Here is a 22,429-nt window from a genome sequence, read left to right as displayed (position 1 = left end):
TCCACACACGGTTTGGAAGTTTCCCAGAAACTTGCCTGTGTGGGCTGTCACAGTGTTAGGCTTCTTGTTTCTCTGGTAATCTTCATTTAACTTGGTTTAAACAGGTTGGAGCTGAGCAGCATCAAATCAGAGATTTACGAGCGCTGTTAAAAATATGAAGACTGGAGAAAAATAGTGAAATGAAGTTCACTTCCTGGAAAAGGAGTAAGTAGGGACACCAGAGTTGACAATACCTAGCAGCAGAAGAAACCCCCCAAACACTTAGTTACTGAGAACAGCAACAGTCCTTCAGACTGAATAACTGAACCAGAATATATTCAAGAAAGAACTCCATTCTGTTATTTCCCCTGATTGTCATATACAAGACAGGATGTGTACTCTTACATTACCTGACAAAACTAATAGGATGTCAATGCGCATTGACATTTAATAGAATTTCAGTGTATGTTCAGGAAATAAAGGCTAAAAACCAGAACAGTTGTAGGACAGTTTTATTCACCTAGAAACAAAGGGTCAAAAGTCACAGCAAGGAAGTTCATTTTGTTTTGTAAACTCATTAAAAAGATGCCCGTGTACAAAAAAAAAAAAAAAAAAAGGGACATTTTGACAACATAAATGCAAAGGAAACTATAAAATCCAATATATTAATAAAAAGTTGTTTTCATTTTCTTTCCACATTATTCCTTGCAAAATATCATCTTCCATCCCAGCCTGCACACAATCAGTTGTTAAAAGCACTAAAATTCAGGAGGCCAAATGTGAAACCATTTGCTCTGCTATAGGAATGTGTTGCTGAAAGATGCAAACCCTGCAGCATGGTAGCCAGAACTAAGATGCAGAACTGAAGGAACTGGCTTGAAAGACTTCTAAATTGTTATTGCGCATTCATCTTCTGAGAATTCAATCTCAGTCCTTTCTGAAAACATTTAAAATATTCCTTAGGGAAGAAACAGTGTTAGACTGAAGAATACTCTGTCATAAGATGTATGTTTTCATTTTGGCCTAATACATCCAATGCAAACTCAAAACCAGTTCTGAAGTAAAACCATTTCACTGCCAACAAATGTTTACTATGCAGCAAAACTTAGAGCAGCTGCATGCCAAGCTATTGCAGCACGTAGAACCAGCACATTCACAACTCAGCCTCCAGTATCAGACACTCTTGACTGCAAGATTGGATCTTAATTGCTGAGTTCACTTCCAATGAAAGATGATTACATTTTTTTTTAATTACAATTGATCCGCAACTTAATTTGTCCTCGCTTCTCCCAAGAAAACCGACTCTCATGGTATGTTTGTTCTTGTGACTGCTACTTCAGGCTCCTGTGAAATGTTTTCTTTCCTGTGCATCCTCAATGTGGGCTTGAGGCAGCTGACTGTTTCTGTAGATCCACAGTGTTTCACTTAGCAGTTTCTCAGTCAGAGCTAACCCATGCCACACGTGACTGGCTGCACTCTATTTCCAAGCATAAGTCCCAGCTTTCAAGAGTTTAGTAAACATCACATGATTACAAAGAGCAACTTGAATGCCTAGAGTTAATACACTTCCAAGATTTGTGTTTGTCCTCTGCCAGGACATAGTGCAAGAAATGAGCCCCACCAACATAAGGCACTTACCTACGTTAACTGAGAGCGGCAGGGGCGAGAACTCTTGTAACATGCAAGTCTAATAAGAGTCTCTCTGGAGAAAACATAAGATCTCACAGACCCAGCATGAGCTGCTTTAATAACCTGCTCTGTAACAGACATCAGATCCTTCCATTGGCAGCTACGTCATTCATCTTTGATTTTTGATGATCGTATTTCACAGAAACAATAAGGAAAAGCAAGAGGGTTGCTCCTTGGATGGCAGCCAGTAAAAAAAAGTAATAATTTAATTGGCAGCCATTAATGTTACCTAGAAAAAAAATAGGGAGGAAAAAAAAAAACATTAATAAAGAATATACAAGTGAAAACATCAATCCCTTCAAGCTTAAGTAGTGAAGACTTCTTTGCAAAAAATGGGCAAGACCTAAGCACCTTTCCACCTGACAGCACAATTATGCAGGACAAATGATGGAACTTTACAGGAAAATACACTTCATCTTTCTTCAGAGCTTCAGTGCCTTAAACCACGTAATGTCTCTGAGGAAGGAGGTGGACTCTTACTGCATTATGTCCCTTATAAAAAGTATGGCAGGAAGCTACTCCCACCACTGTAAAAACTTTGTGCCAACGAGGACACTATATATGTAGCAACAGGCATGCTTCACCAGAGTCAGAACAATTTTAAAACTTTAATAATCTTCCATTCTTTCCCCTTCATTCTGCAAAATTGCAACGCTTTGCTGACCTCAAATAAAACAGCTGAAAATCTCAATGATTACTTCTATATAGGTAAGTAACAGAAATCACATCAATTTTTTCAGGAGACAACTCATTTCAAATGAAAATAGAAAGAATCACAAAATGAATGGTATGAGGGAAGAATTTTGGCAGCTCTGTAGGTATAGGACAGCAGTTATCTCAGCCCTTTCTTGGAACAAAGTTAAGAATTCATGAAATGATACATGGCTCCTTTCGGTTCAATTCACCTTTGACAGTCCTTCAAAGTTGTTATAAATGAGTGAGTTGTAGCACATTAATTAATGTTAAATTAAGAAAGCTCATTGCTAAAACATTATTCCTCTATTAAGAAATATCCACAATTGCTGTACCTCCAGAACAAATATATTGTGGCTCATTTCCAACATGCCACATGAGCCACAGCCAATGAGACCATTAAGATTATCACAAAGGTTAGAAGGTGTAAAAATACTGAAGTGTAGATCCATCCTAACAAGCTGTTCATGCAGCGTGCCTATAAATGTTCTGATTAAATTACTTTAATTACTGAAACGTATGATTCAATTAAAGGAATTTCTAGTAAAATGCAATAAAATTAAACCAAGTCTTTCCCTGACATTTAAAATACAATATACATGTGAATCTCCACTTCAAGAGCAGATGTGGTTAAAAAGTAGTCATTATCCTTTATGAGATGGGATATTAAACCTATGAAACCTCAAGTTCATGTCAGAGAAATAACAGCCATTTCAAAGGCAGCAATCAACACTGACATGCCAGCAGAGAATAAACGTTGTCAGTAGATTTTGGAGGCAGATAGTTACATCAAATGGCACAGTGAGTTGGCTCAAATAGCATAAACTTGGTGCACATGCTCATAGTTATTGTGCAGCAGCTAATTAAAAAAAAAAATTGGAAGTCTTTCATTTAATAAAGTCTTCTCCTTACGATTCCTGCTCTTGAAGGCCTAAGTAAATTTTGTATGAGAATTTGGTAATGGCTTTCAATAGCATTAGACCAAATCAAACAGCCGCAGCAGCAGATCTGTTTCCCCTGATATAAACAGTGAAAGCAGTACCAATAGAACACACTACAAATGGAAAGCACCCATTGAGTGCCTCAGCCTTGAGCCAGATATGTGATCAAACTTCCCTCTGGTGAGGACACTCGCATAAAGCCAAGGCTACTTATCATCTTCTGCAATTTTTTACAAGAACGCCTTATCAAACAAGGCTGACTTCCAGAAAGTGTTACTTTTTGGTAAAACCAAATCAAACAGAAAATTTTCTCATACCAATTTTAAAGCAAGTTTAAGCCATTTATACACAGAAGGCCTGGCATATGTTTTGAGGACTTTTTATGCTCTTTCTGTTGGAACTAATTAAACCATTGATGATGCTAGGATTTTCTGAAATTCCCAAGGTGCCACCTACTGGTGCCAATAATTATTTTTAACTTCAACTGGCAATACAAAGCAAAAGTTGTAATGGACTTGAAAAGAGTAAAAACAGCTAGCAGACAGAAATGGAAAAATTAACTCAGAATAATTGCCACAGAGACTCTTGAAACTAAGAAGCGGAACAATCACTAAGAAAGATTTAGGTATCTTTTATTCCCCATGTCTCCAGAAAGTACTTTCAGTACTTTAGGCACTTTGGCAAAATACTAAATTTGTGTTTCCCATGCTTTCATGAGAACAATGTATTGTGTTGCCCTGTCACATTAGTTCAGACCTATATGCAAGATGAAGTGTAGTCCTTAACATAACAGTAGACAAGTATATATCTTCTAAGTAGCAAGATTCAACAGTTCCACATACTTGATGCTCAACTGTTTCTGAAAAAAGCATTTGACTTCATAGACTACAAATAAGCTGCAAATAACTTACCAAAATCAGTATGATTACTCATCCAGCCAATTTCTTTAATAGACACCAATGCCAACAATCCAGATCCAACAAATGATCCAATCCCCGAGAAGAAAAAAAACAGCCCCATAATAGCACTCTGCATAGATTTGGGAGCAGCTGAATATGCAAATTCTAGACCTGTATAAAAAGAAAAAAATGCATATTATTGAGAGATCTAAGAAACCATAGTAATTTGTCCCTATTCAGTGTTATAGAATTTACAGATGTATACTATTCCTGATAGGTTAAATATCCAAAACTAGGCTCAGATTTTGGGAGACACTAAAGCAGTGAATTCTTACTATTTCCTAGTCTTCCCTAACTACTTTATGAACCCTGCTAGATATTGTAAGAGGAAATGCTAAGATACGGCCTGAAGCAGTGGTGGAGCACCTGGTGGGAAGGCAGGGCCAACCCAGGGGAGCCCAGGTGTAGACAATGGATGTAAGTGATTGGAAGGGGTGGAGCCAGGATCCAGCCCTTCCCAGACCTCATCTAAGGCTTGGCAGTGGAGGTAAGGGTATCTTTTGCTGGAGATTCTTGCATACCTGTGGCCTTCCAAAGGTAAGCAGCAATTTTCCTTCATTTCTGTGTCTGCTGTGTTTGGGTTCATTCTCATTTGCTGTAGCTAAGGACTTTGCCACCCTGTTATTATTGTGGTACTTTTCATCCCATTATAGCATTACGGTTATCGATTCTCAAACAGACAACATTTGAGACCAGTGCTTTGATCTCATTAACATTACGTGTACAACATCAAGGAATCTTCTGATGCAAGCTATTCAATTTTCTATCTAATTTCATTCTTTAAGATACATATTAAACTAAGTCTAATCTGGCAAGGTCCATGTTCACCTGTTTCTATACCTTTCATCTGTTGTGCAGTATTTATAAGGCAAGTAGCCTTCCTTACTAAGAACAAAGTAATCAAGAACAAGCTTTCTTGTTCTTGACCAGGAACATTTATTTCTCATAGGCTCCCGTCTGTATTTCTGATGTAAACAGAAGAATCAGTTGTATCTGAGAAGACAGCAATTATTTGCAACTTAACTTTGATTTAGATCATTCTGAGTCCATTGCTTGCATGCGTATTCTTATTAAGATGTATATAAATGAGAATTCAACTTTAAGCCAGACCTATTCCAATTTCAACCAAGAAAACTAAGGAAAAAAAATCCAATCCAATAACATCAATTTGAAAACAATCTGTGCTACTGAAATTGAATACCTACAGGACACATAGGTTAACTTTCTGCCTTGCAAAGACTAATGCCCACTATTAACTTTTTTTTAAAGCAATATTCCTGTCAAAAGGGATTATTCACAAGAGACAGTTAAATCACAGAGCTTCTTCTGACAGATGAAAGGTTTGTTTCACAACAGGCTGCTTCATACTGAAATTAATGACTGAATTCACTGCCTCATCTAACGCTTCTCTTGCCAGATTTACAGTAATAGACCTAAAACCAGCACAAATATTGTACCAGATAATAAACATATGCTTATTTTTGCTGTTATTGGTATTTAACTTTTGCTACTCCAGGCAGAGGTTAATTGATAGACACTGGCATTTCTCTTCAAGAAAAGACTTAACACTTCAAGTGCAATAGGTCAATTTGCATGATGCAAGGGAGCTCTTCTAAGAGAAACAGAATTACGTGTTCTCACTTACTGGTCTAACAGCATTCTGCACTGCCACCTGAGAAATCTCTGATAACCAACACACTTCTCTTTTCCTTCACAAAACACATTTGAATGGCTCAATAGCAACCTGTCTGTGATTCTAGATAGGAACTGAAACATTCTTTGTGCAACTCAGCTGTGTAAGTTCCTGTAAATTCAAACCACAATGAGAGAATTGCTACAGAGAAAGAGACAGTCACAAAAACCTCGTATTTATTTTGAGAATTAAAATGTCAGTTTTCTTTTTCCTGCTAGTAATAACAGTGCAGACTTTTCAAGAACTATTTACCTGGCCAGTCTGACCAAAAAAAAAAATATACAAAACCAAAAACAAAACAAGCATACTGCTCTTGGGATACAATAGCCTGTTCTTCAACCTGTTGTAATCTCTGTTGTAATCATTCCTGCTACAAATGTTAGGAGTATCATTCATATTTTGGACTCCAGGCTTCCACATACACTGTGCAAGTTAGGCTCAAGAACATCATGTGGAAGAGTGCAGACCATTTCTTCTCTTGTTCATTGCACAGATAGACTAGGTTGGTGGAAAATCTTAACATTCAAAACAAAAATCCAGAATGTGTACAGCACTTTTTTATTTTTTTTTTTTTTAGGAGAGGGAAAAGTGTATCTTTAAACTTGAATAATGTTTCCAACAAACCTAGAATTTAATCTAGCATGAAGAATACAAAATCTTTTCTTTGCCTTCAGAGATGCTCTTGCCTGCTGGCAGCCAGTGATAACAATTTCATGCTAGCTCAAACAATCACTTTTGATATTAAACCCTCTAGTTGGTGTTGTCAGGTGAGATGATGATTCCCAGCTAAATAAGAGTGCTTTAAGAGGACTGACAGAATAATACAAAACATTAATGCAATGTGTGTCATCTTTTAAAAGCAAATCAAGTGTAACTACTGTGACTTAATAAGAATATGTTTAGTTTTACAGTAAACAATAACCAACAGCTACCAAATCTATGTTTCTGCTCTTAAGATATTTAGTCCCCTTTTATTTGCAGTAAATATTTTCAAATCAAGATAGTTTTGTGACCATTAACAGTTTAGTTTTGTGTGTTTTTTTTTTTTTAAATGGCAAAAGAGATGCTTTTATCAGCTTTGAGTATCAAATTGGTAAAGCATATTCTATTAAAGTCTTAAGGGGCTTTCTTAAAGATACTGGGAATTCAGTTTAGATAACAATCAGAAGGCAGGGGAAAAAAAGCTCTGTAAAACAAGCCACATGAAAGTGTAGTACAAAAGCAATTAAGATCTGCATGGAATTTTTGGTTCAAAGAGAAGCATTTGCTTTTTTTTTTTTTTTTTTTTTTTTAAACATGACCAACTAACAGCTTTTGAAGTCACAAAGCTGTTGATACAGATGCAGCAAGTGCAGACAAACAGCAGGGTATTCTCATAAGAATAATGTAAGCCTTAAAGGCTTTGCTTTCCACAAAAAAGTCCAGTAAAGCAGTTGGGGGAGGGGAAAAAAAAAAAAAAAGAAAAAACAGAAATACCACCAAACCAATCCTTAAATTGGAGCTCAATCAGCAGCAGACTGATAAAAAGGAGAAACAACAATGTGTAAGAGAAGAAACTTACGTTTGCATGAATACTAGCATTACAATGAATCATCTGTTTCCCTGAGTTCCAGTTTAATTAGCATGGTCCCTGAAGTTGGAACTAAAACTAAAAAAATTTTACTCTTGATTAAAGTTAAATATAGCCTCAGTTGCAGTAACTTGATTAAGCATGACTTCCATCTCCAGGTTGTTCTATTTTGGATTTGTGATGGCTACTGTTCATACATGCTGAAATGCAGTGTAATACAGGATAGCAGTGGCTATGCAGCTGTGTTCCTCTGCAGAGGATACTGTGCCATCAAATTATACTTTCCATTTAAGAATCTATGGCTTTTAGCATCTGAGTCTTGGTGTGCTTTAAAGATAGTGAACTCTCCCCACGCCTTCCAAGTGTTGAAGCAAAGGGAGGACTTGCCTACACATCACTGCGGGGCATGGAGACAAGCAATTTCCAGATCTGCTAAATTTGGAATGGAATAGTTGCAGCAGTTTTTACCAAGTTGGAAAAAAACTTACAGACACCTACTACCTGTGCAGATAAACACACAAAGCTGTTTCAGAAATAGGAATAGGAACCCAACCCATGAAAGCCACATTTTTTTTTTTTCTCCTTGCAAAGAAACCCAGACACTTTGTTTCATTTCCCAACAGCTGTGATGACAGCCAACCACACATAACTAGAAACCTGATAGAGTAGAAGTTATCTCCTCCACAGAACATGTGACAGCTGGGGCCACTGCCAGCAAGATCTTAAAGAATCAGGGGATCTTGTTTTACTCACTGTGCTTGCCCAGTGTGAGGAATGAAAGTGACTAGCTACAGGGAGAATGAAACCAGGAAACTCTGTTCTAAGCAAACTAAGGGAAAGAGCTAAGCATAAAGCCAGTTTGAACGGATGATTTTCTAAGTTCAATATTCTGAAACAGTACTACAACACGTTAATAAGTATCTGTAGTTAAGCAGGTAACAGAAAATTCTGAAATGAAGTCACTGGAGCTTCCAATGTATTACATCAGGTAATGCTGCAATTCTACTGAAGTAGCACCAAAATAACTACTTATGTGATCATGAACATTTTTCTATTATTAGTAAGCATTTTCCCAAGCACTAGATATGTAAACACTGCACTAAGAGATTCACAGTAACACTGTCTAATTGCAATAAGGCAGCATTAGCCACACCAGAGATAACAGATAAATTGGCTGTGTTTCTTTGTGCTAACTAGTCATGTGTGTATATGAAACAGGTCAGAAAATAAGATTTAATACCCCTTTCACCCTCTCATCCCATTTCACTTTCAGCTTAATTGAAAACAATTTTTTTAGTGTCACTTAACTCATCATACAGATGTAGAAACTCAAGCAACATGAATTTAAATTGGGAATAAATTTTGATTTTTAAAGAGTGGTTCCTTCCTTTTTGCCTTCAGAAAGGAAGATTCCACATCCTAACTGACGATCTGAATCGTGACCTCAGTTTCTAAGCGGAAAAGTTATAGAACAAATTTTATTTGCAGTTCAGAGGTAATAATACAGCATTAAAACCACTCTTTTTAAAATACACTGTTAAAAGGCTATCTTGTCTGCCATTAGGGCTTGCACATATCCCATGCCAACTGAATAGCAGGCAAACATTCAAATATTGCTCTGCCTGAAATTCAGTTTTGAGAAGACTTCTTATGAAACCAACTTTCAAATGGGAATAACAACATACGAAGGGAAAGCAAGCAATTAAGTTATACTGCATAATATTACATCTGAGGACATCATTTATAATGATTCGAAAAGAAAGTATTTTCTGAGAACCCATCATTTGTGATAGAGAAGAAAGCAGATCTAAGACACAGAATCTCTTACCTGCTATACTTGCGAATATTTCACTGAATCCGATGAGCACGTACTGAGGAATCTGCCACCATATTGGCAGATCTGCAGCATGGTATGTAACATTTCCAATTGTCTGATTGATTGTTTTGATCTTTACAATTTTCAGTCTGTTGCTTTCCAGAATTCCTACGTGGAGTGGGAGTGGGGAAAAAAAAAAAAAAACACTTAAGAGGAATTAAGAATTAAATAAGCATTCAGTCCTACACACGTCAATTACAATTTATTAAATAGGAATATGCATTTCCTCTTCTGAACAGAAATCACTACAGACTACTCTTATTATAGTTACTTTAAGGAGCATAGTTCCTCTGCCAGAGAACTGCAGCAGTTACATTCTCATTCAGTAGCAATAATTATAAAAATACTTAACCTTTTGCCAGATGGATTAGTTAAGAGCTTTCTCACACAAAATTTGATCTGGTTCTTTTTTAGGGGATGTGTGGCTTTTTTGTCATTGCTTTTCTTTTTTAAATACATCTTCAGAAACTACTTCTTTGAAGTATCACAGGGTGCTGGTGAGCCTGGAACCATTTTGCTTATTAAAATGATTCCAAATGTGTTATAAAGAGTGATTTCCTTCATACCATCTGTTTTTGAGGTAATGACTATTCTGAACTCTTAGTTCAGTGCTTAGTGTTGGGCCACCACATTTTCTCTGCCTTCCTCGTTTCCTTCCAGGTGATCACTGACACCTTTTTTTAAAGGTATCTTTCTTTTAGCTCTTCAATTAACTCAGTGCCCTCTGAACCATGAGAAAATGAAGTAATTAAAATAAAGCAGGGTATCTTGATGTTTTGTTTTTAATGTAGCCAACAGTGTAGAATGGAACCTAGAACATTAACAAAGCAGCAGATTCAGGCAAGAACTAGTGCATAACTTCCTTCATATATATTTAGCACAAAATTATGGTTCTTCAAAGCAGCTAGAGATCCTTAATGTGTTTGACGTTCTTCACATCGTAAGAAGTTTAGGTGGTATTTAGCAACACAGGAGTGTAACTACACTATACTAAACTGCCACAGAATCTAGAACCAATTGATTCTATCTTAGTCTTTGAGAGGCAAGCTTCAAGTTTAATCTTACTTTATTTGTAGTTAAAAGAATCTTAAATTCTTGAAATAATTGTTTAAACTCTATAAATGAAGTAGGTTTTCCAGCTGAATAACCTCAAATCCTGCTGCTCAGAATGTACAGTAAAATGCATGAAGCGCAGCAAATGTTTGCTACGTCTCATCAGCTGCAGTCTCACACAGTTTATAAGGTATTTAATACAATCTGAGCACCTAATAGGAAGCCATAATTGTGTCCAGAACTAATGCCAGTTAGATAAGCAAGTTAAAATGGAAACACGGCCCGAACAAATCATTAGTACACTTCTGCAAGACTTCAAGCTAAGATATTAACATCCTCAAGTTCTCAAAATTGAAATCATTTCCTCTAATGCAGAAACTGAGACAAGTTAGAAACATTAAAATATGGCTTCTAGAAATACAGTTTAATGAGAAAATAAAAAAAAATTATGAAAGAGACAACAGAAGCTTTTTCCCCATTAAACAGAGTTCCCTGTGCCTCAAAGCTGCCACAATGAAAGCACTCGAATTCACATTATGATGAATGGATGCCAAACTATTCCAAAAGGTTCAACTTTCCACCCAGATTGCAAGTAATCAAACCAACAGAATTGTGCATCATATTTGTAGGTGAATAGAACAGAAGGTATTTGACATTAAGGATTCTGCTACGTGAAATCATTCCCCCAACTTAGCAATCCATGCTCAATATGTTTCAGTCCCCCCAAGTACTAATACTGATATTACTGTTTTTGAGTTCAGTTCCATGTGAGCCAGCAGGTTCTATTTAAAGAGCTGACATTTAACTGTTTTACATCACCTTCTTTTGCTGGTAGCAGTGTCCTGTGTAACATGGAATGAGAGAAACATTCCTATTTTAAGTTTAAATGACTTTGCTAAAAGAACTTTACTTGCCCACATACAAAGTGACCTTCACCTAATAAGGTAATTATCTCTCTCATTGAAAGAAATCATAATAGCCATATAAAGTGTCCCTTTCCCTAAAATATAGGAGATTACAACTGCTAAAATTAATTTATTTAATGCTATCATGCTTTATCAATATGTTCATTACAGTGATACTGGATGAAGGCTATTCATTCTATGAAGCATTGCTCAGAGATGTTCAGTTCCACATCAGCAGTGCTTAACAGCTTTAAATCATCTCAAATGCAGCTGATTTATGGTTTGAACAGAGATGCCATCTTTTTCCTTTCATGCTATAGCTAAGCTATTTTACACTACAGTAATTCCCAAACAATAGGGAACATTAAGGTAAGGGAGTGGAAAAAAAAAAACCCATAGTGGGAAGAAGAAACTCTTGTTCAGCAATAACCTAACTTTATTATTTCAGATAAAGGGAAAGGATTTTAGGTAGAAATTCAATTATTTTAAACTCAAAAGTCAGACTGCATGAAGGAGCATACTTAATTTCTGAACCTCTTTGTTTTTCAGGATAAATAAATGTTCAACTTCAAGATAAACAAGTAATAGATCAGAGAACATGGTCTTCCATAATATAATAAAGTTTATAGTAGGAGCACTAAAGGCTTCAAATCCAAATGCTAAACACATTGTTCAGCCAAGCACTGATCAGTGAAGATAAGGCATCTGTTATGAAAATATGGCTGAAGATAAATTGTTGTCCTGAATCAAGCATACTAGAAGGTAATGCTGGCAGTTAATTAAGCAAATATATAAACCTGAAAATCCTAACTTATTAAAATCAACTCAAAGTTGATTTTAAAAGGCATACTCAAAGTCTATTTCAGGCAGGAAAAATGCTCCTATTTTATTGGAAAAATTCAAACCAGTCTAGTAACCTTTGAATAAAATGTCCTTCATTGTAGGAAATGTGTCCATGCAGTTGTATTCCAGCTATCTCATGAAAAAGACTCTTGAATATTCTTGAATTAAAGATTCAAGGCTTTCAAAAACTTAATTTCAAATTGCTGATTAAATAAGCAGATCTCCAAGTTGCTTTCTTACCTGCAGCAAACGCTGAACACATCACAAAGAACATCCCAACTGCAATCCTCTTCAGTGATGATGGGAGCAAGCCATTCCTCTTCAAAATGGGGTCCACTAATTTATCTTTTAAGGGTATTAGGATGAGAATAAGCACTGCATCAAACATAGTCAACCAGGCTGCTGGAAACTAAAAGAATAGATGACTGAAGTTAGGAATTTCATGCTTAAGGGTTGGATTTTTTCTTCCATTATGTAACAGAGAAAATACTTTTCATGAAATGCTGAGATTGAAGGTTTTTTCAGTTTCTCTTGCATATATTGTTGTATTTATTAAGCAAAGTAATGCCACCTATTTATTTCCATGAAAACTATAACTGATAGAGCACAACGACACTGTTTGATAGAACAAATCCTCATCTACATAATGCTGTTTTTCACCATAGCCACCACCATCAGCTGATTTGTGCAGATGAGTTGACTGAAATGCTCTTCATCTTGCGGTGTAACAGCTGTGCATGGCCATTCAGAACATGGCTTGCTTCTCATATCACTGTCACCACTCTTGAAATGCCTCTCCACCACCTCGCTGTGCTCACATCCACCGTCTCAACTCTGTATACTAGAACATATGCCTAAATCAACGTAGTACATGCAGTTCATGCTTTTTAAATGCCCCATGTTTACAGCTGCTGATTCCCCTTAGCTGTTACCTTAACTTTCTAGAGTTTTTGTACAAATGTTTTGTATTTCCACTAAAGAAAATATACTTTTCACTTGTTGTGTCCTACTTACCGTATGAACTGAGTTGGTGTCATTTGCTATTTCAGGAATTCTCAGATGAAGACTTTGCAATACATATGTTGTCTGCATCTAGTATTAGAGAAGATGAGTTGAGATTATTTGGACAAGCCCAAATGATGCCAGTAATTAACCATAATTAATATAGATTACACCAAAAGTAAATTGCTAATTTAGGAAACCAAAAAGAACTACTGTTTGAACATTATAAACTGTTTCTAAGCCATCAATTTAATTTTATGAAGTGCACAAAGACTCATTCGTGTGATTTGAAATACAGTCACAGTCTTCTTTCCCCCAAATAGATGCTACTCCAATTCATCCCACTAAAGAAGAACTAGAAAGGAATTAATTAAAAATGCAATCCACTGACCCTGACCTATGTGAATCAACTGCAAGATGAAAGAGTGCAATATTTAAGATAAATTAATTTGTACAGCTATGAAATTTATTTTAATTATAAAGTATTCCCTGTAACTGCTTTTCATCTCTCAATTTCAGGGGAAAAGCCTGAAAATTCTTCATATACACAGGAGAGCACCCAGAAGAAATGTGAAATTAGATATACTGGCATACTGGTAAGTTGATTCAGCTTTCCCCAGTTATTTTATCCAACAAAGCAAAAATGCAAAAGCAGCTACCATCACTCAGTATTATTTTTGCTAACAGAATATTATGTGATGCATATCTAGGTATATAAAAGACAAATAGATAAAATTACTGAACACATGGGTATTAAACAAGGCATGCAACCAGTACTGGAGTTCTGAAGAATCCTCTTCAATATTTGGCTTCTCTAGAATCACAGCTACTAAATGGTAACTGTAAATAAACTTTATAGTATCCTCATCCCCTCCCCACTAAAAAACAACTTTCATGTACTTTCTTCAAGTAGAAGCTCTGTGAGGCAATATTCAGAGAGGAGTTAGGTTTACAGCCTGGGTTCAGAACTACAGCTTAACAATATAGCCCCAGATCTTTCAAATGCAGTTGTTAGGAGGCTGTTATGGCCTTTACATTTGAGATTGTTTTTTTTTACATTTGACAAAGAGTGCACAACCATTTGAAACCACTCACTTGAAAATACACTGTCCAATAAGGTATTAAAGCAAAAAAGACAGGGATAATCTTCACGAGAGCTTTCACATCTTCAACTTTATCTTCTCTGAATGGACCTCCACGTGACAGCTTAGCCATCTCAAACAGGCTCTGCTTACGAGGCTGCTGAAGGACTCCCTGGCCTTCACTGTTGAAAAGATCATGGATAGGTTCACTTAATAACAACAAAACCTGACTTGACATCTTGTAATACTATCTTGCATTATTAAAAAACAATAACAACAACAACAAAACTCATGCATTTCCAAAATAAGTTATTCTTAACAACAAATTAACTAGACCAGAATGGATCAGTAGCAGGTGAAAGCATAAGGTGAGATGTTTGTTATAAAGATTTCCTTTTTTCCCCTCATTCATCCCCATGTATAAATAAAAAGGGGGTGCAATATGCAGAACTTAACAGTACCACAAAATGTGTTACTCTAACTCACTGAGTTGTCTTACAAAGTGAATTGTGAAAGCTATTGCTGCAGAGGGACCTCACACATTCTACAGTCAGTGACCTAATTCAGCCACCAGTATGCTATGGTCATACATTTCAGCTACCCAACAAACCTTATAAGAAAACACTGAATGCAGATGGCAGTGTATTTAAAATCAGATGGTGCCCCACAAATGTACCTCGGCAGTTCAGAAAGTTCACTAATGTTTAAAAGCAGCAAAGTTGGTTAATATTACACTTTCAGTAGTTCAGTTGAAAACAGCAGAGATTCAGTGATCTTGAAATGCATCTCTTTCATCCCAGTGGTCCCACAATATAACCCCAGGAACCAAATTTCTTCTAGTGTGTTCTCTCCTATGACTTACTGCCAGCTAGCCTGTTCAAATTAGTTTTAATTCTTAGAGTGATTCATTGTAATTCAGACTATACAAAAGAGCTCATTACAAACCTATTAGTCGAATGTTCCATGTGTCTTTTTCTTGAGCAACAAGAATATGCAAGAATTTTAAACATGTCTGTGAAGGCACTACCATCAGGTGGTTTTGTGATGAAGAAACTCTGACCACATAAGAAAACCATGAATGAAATCCCGATGCAAACTGTTGGGATACTGTATCCAATAACAAAGCTCACATTCTGTTGAATGTATGCAATGCCTCCCAGAGACAGAATAGCTCCCAAATTAATGCTCCAATAAAACCAATTAAAAAATCTTCTTGTGGCTTCTGGACCTCGATCTTTGACCTGGAAAAAATTAAAAACAAGTTGTTCAATTTCTGAAGGAAATTAAGAGTGTTTATTAGAATTCATTTCTCTAGACAAACTTTGCTCAAATTACCATCTCATAAGCCACACATAAATTGAAATAACTTTTTTTTTTTTTTTACTAAAAAAGTTAAAGTACCCCAAAATCCATCCATTGCTTCTTCCAACTGCATATAGCTCACAGTTAATCACGTTCCATTTTCTAAGCCTCAAATGACTATTTGGTGATTAAAGCCCAAATTCCAAATTTAAGTTTTAACACAGTCCTAATTCCTCTCATCAGAACATAAATTGAAGACTTGCCATTCTGACCTTAAAAGGGGAAAAAGAAAATCAGGCTGCTTGAGGTTTCAGGCAGTAAAAACCCCATTAAATATTTTCCCTTCTATCAAGTCAGCCCAGTTCACGGTGTTCTTTTTCTGCTTGAAGTGTTTCTCAAATGTAAATAAGACATCTCTACCTTACAGAATCATCCTGCACAGTTTTTACCATCACTCTTCATTCTCTATTGCCTACCATGAGTCACCACATGTGGTTGTCATTTAGTCACAAGAACTCAGGATAACTCATAAGTTGTGATGTAAGAGAAATTACACAAGTTAAAATGTGAAATACATTTAAAAAGACCAACTTGTCTATAGAAGATTCCATTACACCATATTTGTCACTGTTTTATGACTGAAAGGCCATTAACACTGACCATTAAGTACCATACACTGGACTTGCTGAGTCAGTTGTTGACGACTTCTAACTTCAAGTTTCCCTTCCTCATTTTGCCAGATCTTGAAAAGATTTGTGTTTAGTTTGCAATACAAAAAACAAACTATACCTTGAAATACATTTTTAAAGTTGTCAGTTTTGATTTATAGCTTCAGGTTTCTCAATGGTGCAGAAACCTTACTGTATTGTTTAAGCAAACTGAACAAAATAAATATTAAAGCATTTATTCCTATGCACGGTTCATAGCATTGTTAGGCACTGAAGTATGTCTGTTGGCAAGTCAGATACTATCTCAGAGACTGCAACTTAGAAATTCCCCTTCTCCAGCATCAGATTGGTATCCATTCCTTCATCTTAAGGGTCACCAAGGGTAGTAGTATATTAAACTAGGTATTTATCCCAGATCCTAAATGATAGCAAGGTATTAGCAAAGAATTACATCATAGAAAGCATTCCAATTTGGGTAATGAATTATCAATCTTTTTGACAAAAGGTTTTAATTTCTTCATGATAAAGTCTCAGTTCTCTTATACTTAGTGCAAAAAAATGACTTCCCATCCTCTCTCACAAATGACCTTGCTCGTGACTATGCAAAGACACGTGAAGACATGAAAGCAAAGTTTGGTACAGTGTAAGAGCAGGGAAAGCACAGCGTGGGATTTCTATCAAGTTTATCCAACCTCCAACTCGAAGCTCCTGACAAACTTCCTGAACCAAGGATAGCCTCCATCTACTTAATGACCTGCAGTTGAATTTTTCCCCTGCTGAACTTGTCCAGCCTGCCCCCTGAACCCAGGTCAGCTCTTACAATCCATAATAGCCTGTGGCAAAGAGATCACCAGGTAATTACACGCTGCAAACATCACCATTTATCCATGTTGAACCTGCCTAACACTAGCCTTGTTTGCGTTCCCTAACTCCAGAAGACAACAGAAGGCAGCTAGCTGAGCTTTATCCCACTGCTGATCCATTTCTACTCATCTCATTTCCAGAAACTGCTGTTACATCCTTTTAGCTGCCTTTTCTGAGGTACAGGAAGTTATAGACTTTTGCATGGTTTCTTGCACAGAAACCACTGACCATGACTCTTCCCTGGAACTTCCCTCCCATTCTCCAGGATCCCTTCTGAGACAGTCACAAAAAAAAGGAACATAGACACACCACAGACCTACAAAGAAAAGAGTTCGTGTTCTGCTTTCCTATCAAGGTATATGTATGTGCACAGAAAATTACATCACAGCCATGCCTGAAATGTCACTATGGCATTTCATTGACCAACGTTAATAACTCATCAAAAATCCCACCAGACTAGCTGGTGGAAGAGCTACAAAGACACTTCACAAGAAATAGAAAACATAGTAGAATTAAAAGGCAATCCTTGTAGTTCCTTTCAAACATTGCAACGTCTACCCAAAGTATCAGCTATATTTACAGAGGACCATACAGAGTTTCTCCCTGTTGGCTATTATCTGAACTCTGTAACAGCACAAGATAGATTTGTTCTCTTAAGTGTTCACTGAATGAATAATAGGTATTTATTTCTCTCTTCTGTTACTAATACTGTAAATAATACATTTTAATATGTGGTCAAGAAGAAGAAAAACATACTGAAGTTTATTTTCAATCGACTTTTAACACCAGTGAAATGGAAACATCAGTAATACTTCAAGGCTGGAGTGCTAGACTGTCTACCACTGAATTAAAACATTGTACTAAAATTGTTTCAAAGGTACCCCAACTGAAACAAACAACAGCCAATATCTAATGCACACAACGTAAGTGCCGTAGGTAACAACAACAACAACAAAAAAAAAACTCCAAACCCAAAGAATGATAGAAAAGGAGTAACTGTAAGCGTTCTGGTCACAGCTGCATTGTCAATCACTGACCAGCTGCCATTGCTGCCTGCACTGAGGTGGGCCCCTAAAGAGGAAATAAGACTTGCTATTCTCAAGACATCTAACATCACTTTTGCAAAAGAAAGTTTAGCCTAAGCCTTGAAATTTCTGCTGTCCAAACGGTCATTTTCTTGATCTGATAACTATCCCTTACATGTAGCCAATCCAAATGCAGAAAGAAAATCAGTATGGCATGCTGAGGGTTATAATTGGACCTACACAACATTGGATTTCAAAACAGTAAGGAATGGTTCTCAGAGCCAAAATTTTGAATACAAAACATGTACATTACACTAAGGTCAGATGAGATGCAATTACCACCACAGTTCTCATGCTAAAGAATCTCAAGTGCCTGTAACACTGTGCTACAGGAGCTGTGCAATAATAAGGTTATTTACAACCACTTTCAGTAGAGGACAGAGCCCCTTAACCCTGCCCTGCAATACTCTAAGCCTGCTTAGGATATAAGGTTAACATCTAACAGTCACAACCACAATGTTAAACACAGCTCAAACTAAGAGAATAACTAGTTCTTTAGCTACAGCATTCTGTGAAAGTGGTCACTAAAAAATATGTGACTGACAGCAACCTCCATGGCACAGCTGCACCGACATTCCCACTCAGACCTCATTCTGACTTAGAAGAAAGATGATCACTTGCTGAATTACCCCTCTCCTGCATTTTTCAACACCAGTATCTTGGAAGATGACCCAAGCAGTCCCTACAGCTTGACAACATTGCTCAAATATTAAAGTTCTATTAGGCAGGTTCTCCTGATTTTTATGTAAAGAGCCAGGAATCCATAGAAGCACATAGTGATTCACCAGTTATTGTTTGAGAGCAACTGGAGGGAGCTCTGTAACAAAGCTGTGCACAACTACTTTGTCGCTATAAAACCTTCAATTTTCATACTAAAATTTGATCACTCCACGTTGCCAGCCTGCTTCCTCTCACTGTTGTCCTGGCTGTGGAAGCAAATAAATTAGTACTGCACATGTGAATGCCACAAGTTCAGTTTTCAAACTGTTGCCTTCAGATTGTTTGAGGTCCACAATCTCCCAAGTTAAATAAAAAAAGGCAACTTGCTGTTAGCAGCCTTCCTTTCTTTATATGGGGTCTCCTATCCTTCCCCAGAAGAAAGGCTGAAAATCACTTTATACCAGCAACTTCCAACAGCACTTTGGCAATGCTGAAACCGTTGTTGTTAAAGTAGCAAAGCCGGAAGATTTTTGGCAAGAGAGGGACACATTTAATGACTAGAGTGGCAATTTAGAAAGGAGAAATTGTGTGGGATAAAAGTAGCATCTCTAATCACCTTAACTCCAAACCAGATTCATTTCTAATAAGAACAACGGTACCAGCTGATATCAGACCAGTCATTTACCACTGATTTTTGGCTTCAGATTAGCTTTCACAACAACGAGGGATAGTCATATAGTTTCCCAACTCTAAAAAGTCATGAACTGCTGCATAAACAGGAAGTGACTGCAAACTCCCACCCAAAAGGGGAACTGGAAACTGCCAGGTTATACACATCACATGCTTATAAGCACATGCTTATATTCTGAGAAGCATCAGCTCAGAGGCTCAGAGTTAGACATAAGCATTGGATCAGTCTGCAGCTTCTGGGGGGGGGGGGTGGCGGGGGAAAAAGCACCTTTATTCTCAGCAATCTATTCCTATGTACCAGCAGTTTGCTGCTACCATTTGGGGAGAAGCCACTCATAGGCCCAGAACTGCACCATGAGGTAAATGGTACACTGTCACACATTTAACACATACGCTAGTGAAACAGAGAAGAAAAATTTGGTCTTCAGTAGAGCAGTAGTGATTATGAACCAGCACAAATATTTCTTGTGCTTTATCCTACATAAATCACTGGGAATTACCTGCACACCTTGCCAATAACTGCTTTCTCTGAAATCCTGAGGGAAAAGACAAAAAATAAACATAAAAACTCCAGCTACAGCAGCTATGCTTCCATTGGCAATGGTTCTTCTTTTGCTCTCTCCCTGCCATTATTTATCTCTTACATTTAATGGTCATAAAGTGTCCTGAGGATAAGAAGTCAGTTTTGAAAAACACCTTACAAGATAAAGTCATATTAAAGCTATTTCACTTGATGGGCTCGTGCTGGTTTAAACAGAGTTGATACACTGGAGACATACGATCCCAGTCTATAATAACGTTTTACATTTATATACTGCCTTTCACTCTAGAATCTATAATATGTGAAATGCCAAAGAATGAGAAATGTAAAATGCGCAATAGAGAATAGAGGGACACTTGGCAAAGAGATTGCGATAGATCCCAACCTCTCACAAACAATTTCATCGTACTTTTGCCAGCACTCAATGGACCAGTAAGCTGAATTGGAGGTATGTTCCCTTCTTCAGAACCTACAATGGATTTGTTAGGAAAGCTGCTCAGTATCTAATAATCTTAAATTCTCAATTTGTAAAGCAGGAATTAAATGTGAGTTCCTCACAGTCAGCATCCTACCTTAGCATAAGACTACAAAAAAAAAACAACCACATAACAGTGCATTCTAGGCCATACTGAACTATGAGCTATCTGTCAAATACTGTCCTTAAAGTCACTTGGTTCTGCAGCGATGACCCTGTGAATCATATCACTGAACTGGATCTCAGCATGACCATTGGACAGGACATGTCCTTATGAGAACAGCTCAGGTCATACACTTACTGCTCAGAGAGCACATTCCCACCAGTCATCTGGAACAGCATCAGCCTGTACAAAAATCCCACTGCAGGGCACAGTGCTGTAATACCTTACAGCTAAACAACGCCCGTTCTCTATCCTTCATTCATCACAGAAGGACGATAAAGGCCCTGCAGTGCTGCCCCAGAAGACCCATGCTACTCCTGTCAAAGCTAAAACATCTATCAGGTATTCCACCTGATGGAGCTCTGAGGTCATATTAACTCAATGCAAACTCCACCAGTAGAATAGCTGACAATCTACTCCATGGCCACCAAGAACCCAAATCAGCTCCTCGGTGTGGTGATACCTTCATCCAGATTGGATTCCTGGGCTGCACAGAAGCCAGAAGCCGTAAGAGATCAGGCGTGATGCAAACTCCTAAACCCCATCCAACAGGGCACGGCTCAGCAGCCTGCATTACACAGGAGCTGGAGCTGGAAGCCGCGAGTCCCTCCAAGCTTAGCACCTCCGTGAAGCAGTTGGCACGCCATCCACCCCACTGAACGTGGCCGACACCCATCCCCTGGGCCACACCAGCACCACCGAACGCCGTGGCAGCCACCACGCAATACTTGACCTGATCTGCCCCGAACGGGGTGATGTTGGCCTTGACCGACCCGACTCCCAGCCCCACCAGCACCAGTCCCACGAAGGTGGCGGCGGCGCAGTAACGGGTGGCTCCCAGCTGGGAGCACGGCGCCAGTGTAGCGTTGGCGGCCGGAGAGGAGCAGTTCTCTACGGGGAACAACGGGATGTCCCCGCAGAGACCCTGGCGGGTGTGCGGCGCGGCGATGACGGGGAAGGCCAGCATGCCCAGCAGATAGAGAGCCATGCTGAGCAGGATGGTGCCGAACTTGCCCAGCAGCGCGTCGGCCAACCAGCCGCCAAACGGCGACACAAGGTAGGTGATGCCCATGAAGAGCAGCAGGGCCTGGCTGGCCTGGGCGCCCTCCCAGCCGTAGGGAGGTCCGTTGAGGAACAGCACCAGGTTGGAAGTGATGCCGTAGAAGGCCACTCGCTCCAGCAGCTCGGCCAGCAGTACAGCGGCGCAGGCCAACCGCCGCCCATGGAAGGCGCCGATCGCCGCCCGTCCGCGCTCCCCGCTGCCCAGCAAAGGGCTGCGCTCGCTCGGCTCGGCCTCCTCCATAGCGGCGCCTCCCAGCCGCGGAGCCGCAGCTTCCCGGCCCGCCCGGAGGAAACTTCGCCGCGGCCGCGCGGCGGGGCCCCACAGGACCCGCCTGCGAGTGGGGGCGGCGCAACTCCATTGGCTGAGCTCGGTGTCGCTCAACCGGCCGCACCGTCACGTGAGGGGGGCGTCCGGGAACGGCGGGGTGGGAAGGGCTGGGGAGGTGCAGGAAGAGGCGGGGCTGTGCGAGGTCGGGCTGGGGGCGTGAGGGCGGCGGGTTTGGGGCTGATCCTTAACGCAGGGTCGAGTCCGGTTCGATTCGATTCGATTGTACCCTTGGCTTTTTCTTTTTCTTTTTTTCTTTTTGTTTTTTTCTCTTAACGTTCTGCCTTGCAGCTCTCGTTGAGGTGCCAG

General features: G+C 38.7%; 1 protein-coding gene across 1 annotated transcript; it reads right to left on the bottom strand.

Annotated features, from left to right (window-relative positions):
* Positions 1–473: 473 nt before the first annotated feature.
* On the bottom strand, positions 474–22,149 carry SLC15A4 (solute carrier family 15 member 4). The gene is made up of 8 exons (XM_010720230.3): positions 21,467–22,149; positions 15,231–15,526; positions 14,299–14,467; positions 13,216–13,293; positions 12,442–12,610; positions 9,353–9,508; positions 4,214–4,372; positions 474–1,897 (listed from the first exon to the last, which is right to left on the bottom strand). Exons 1-8 carry the CDS (start codon positions 22,034–22,036, stop codon positions 1,749–1,751), a joined length of 1,746 nt encoding a protein of 581 aa, XP_010718532.2. The 5' UTR covers positions 22,037–22,149; the 3' UTR covers positions 474–1,748.
* Positions 22,150–22,429: the final 280 nt, after the last annotated feature.

This window comes from Meleagris gallopavo, chromosome 17 (genome assembly GCF_905368555.1).
Source record: "Meleagris gallopavo chromosome 17, MGAL_WU_HG_1.1, whole genome shotgun sequence".
NCBI lineage: Eukaryota > Metazoa > Chordata > Aves > Galliformes > Phasianidae > Meleagris > Meleagris gallopavo.
Note: the sequence above shows the minus strand (reverse complement) of the source record. Positions and strands in the feature narration are given on the sequence as shown.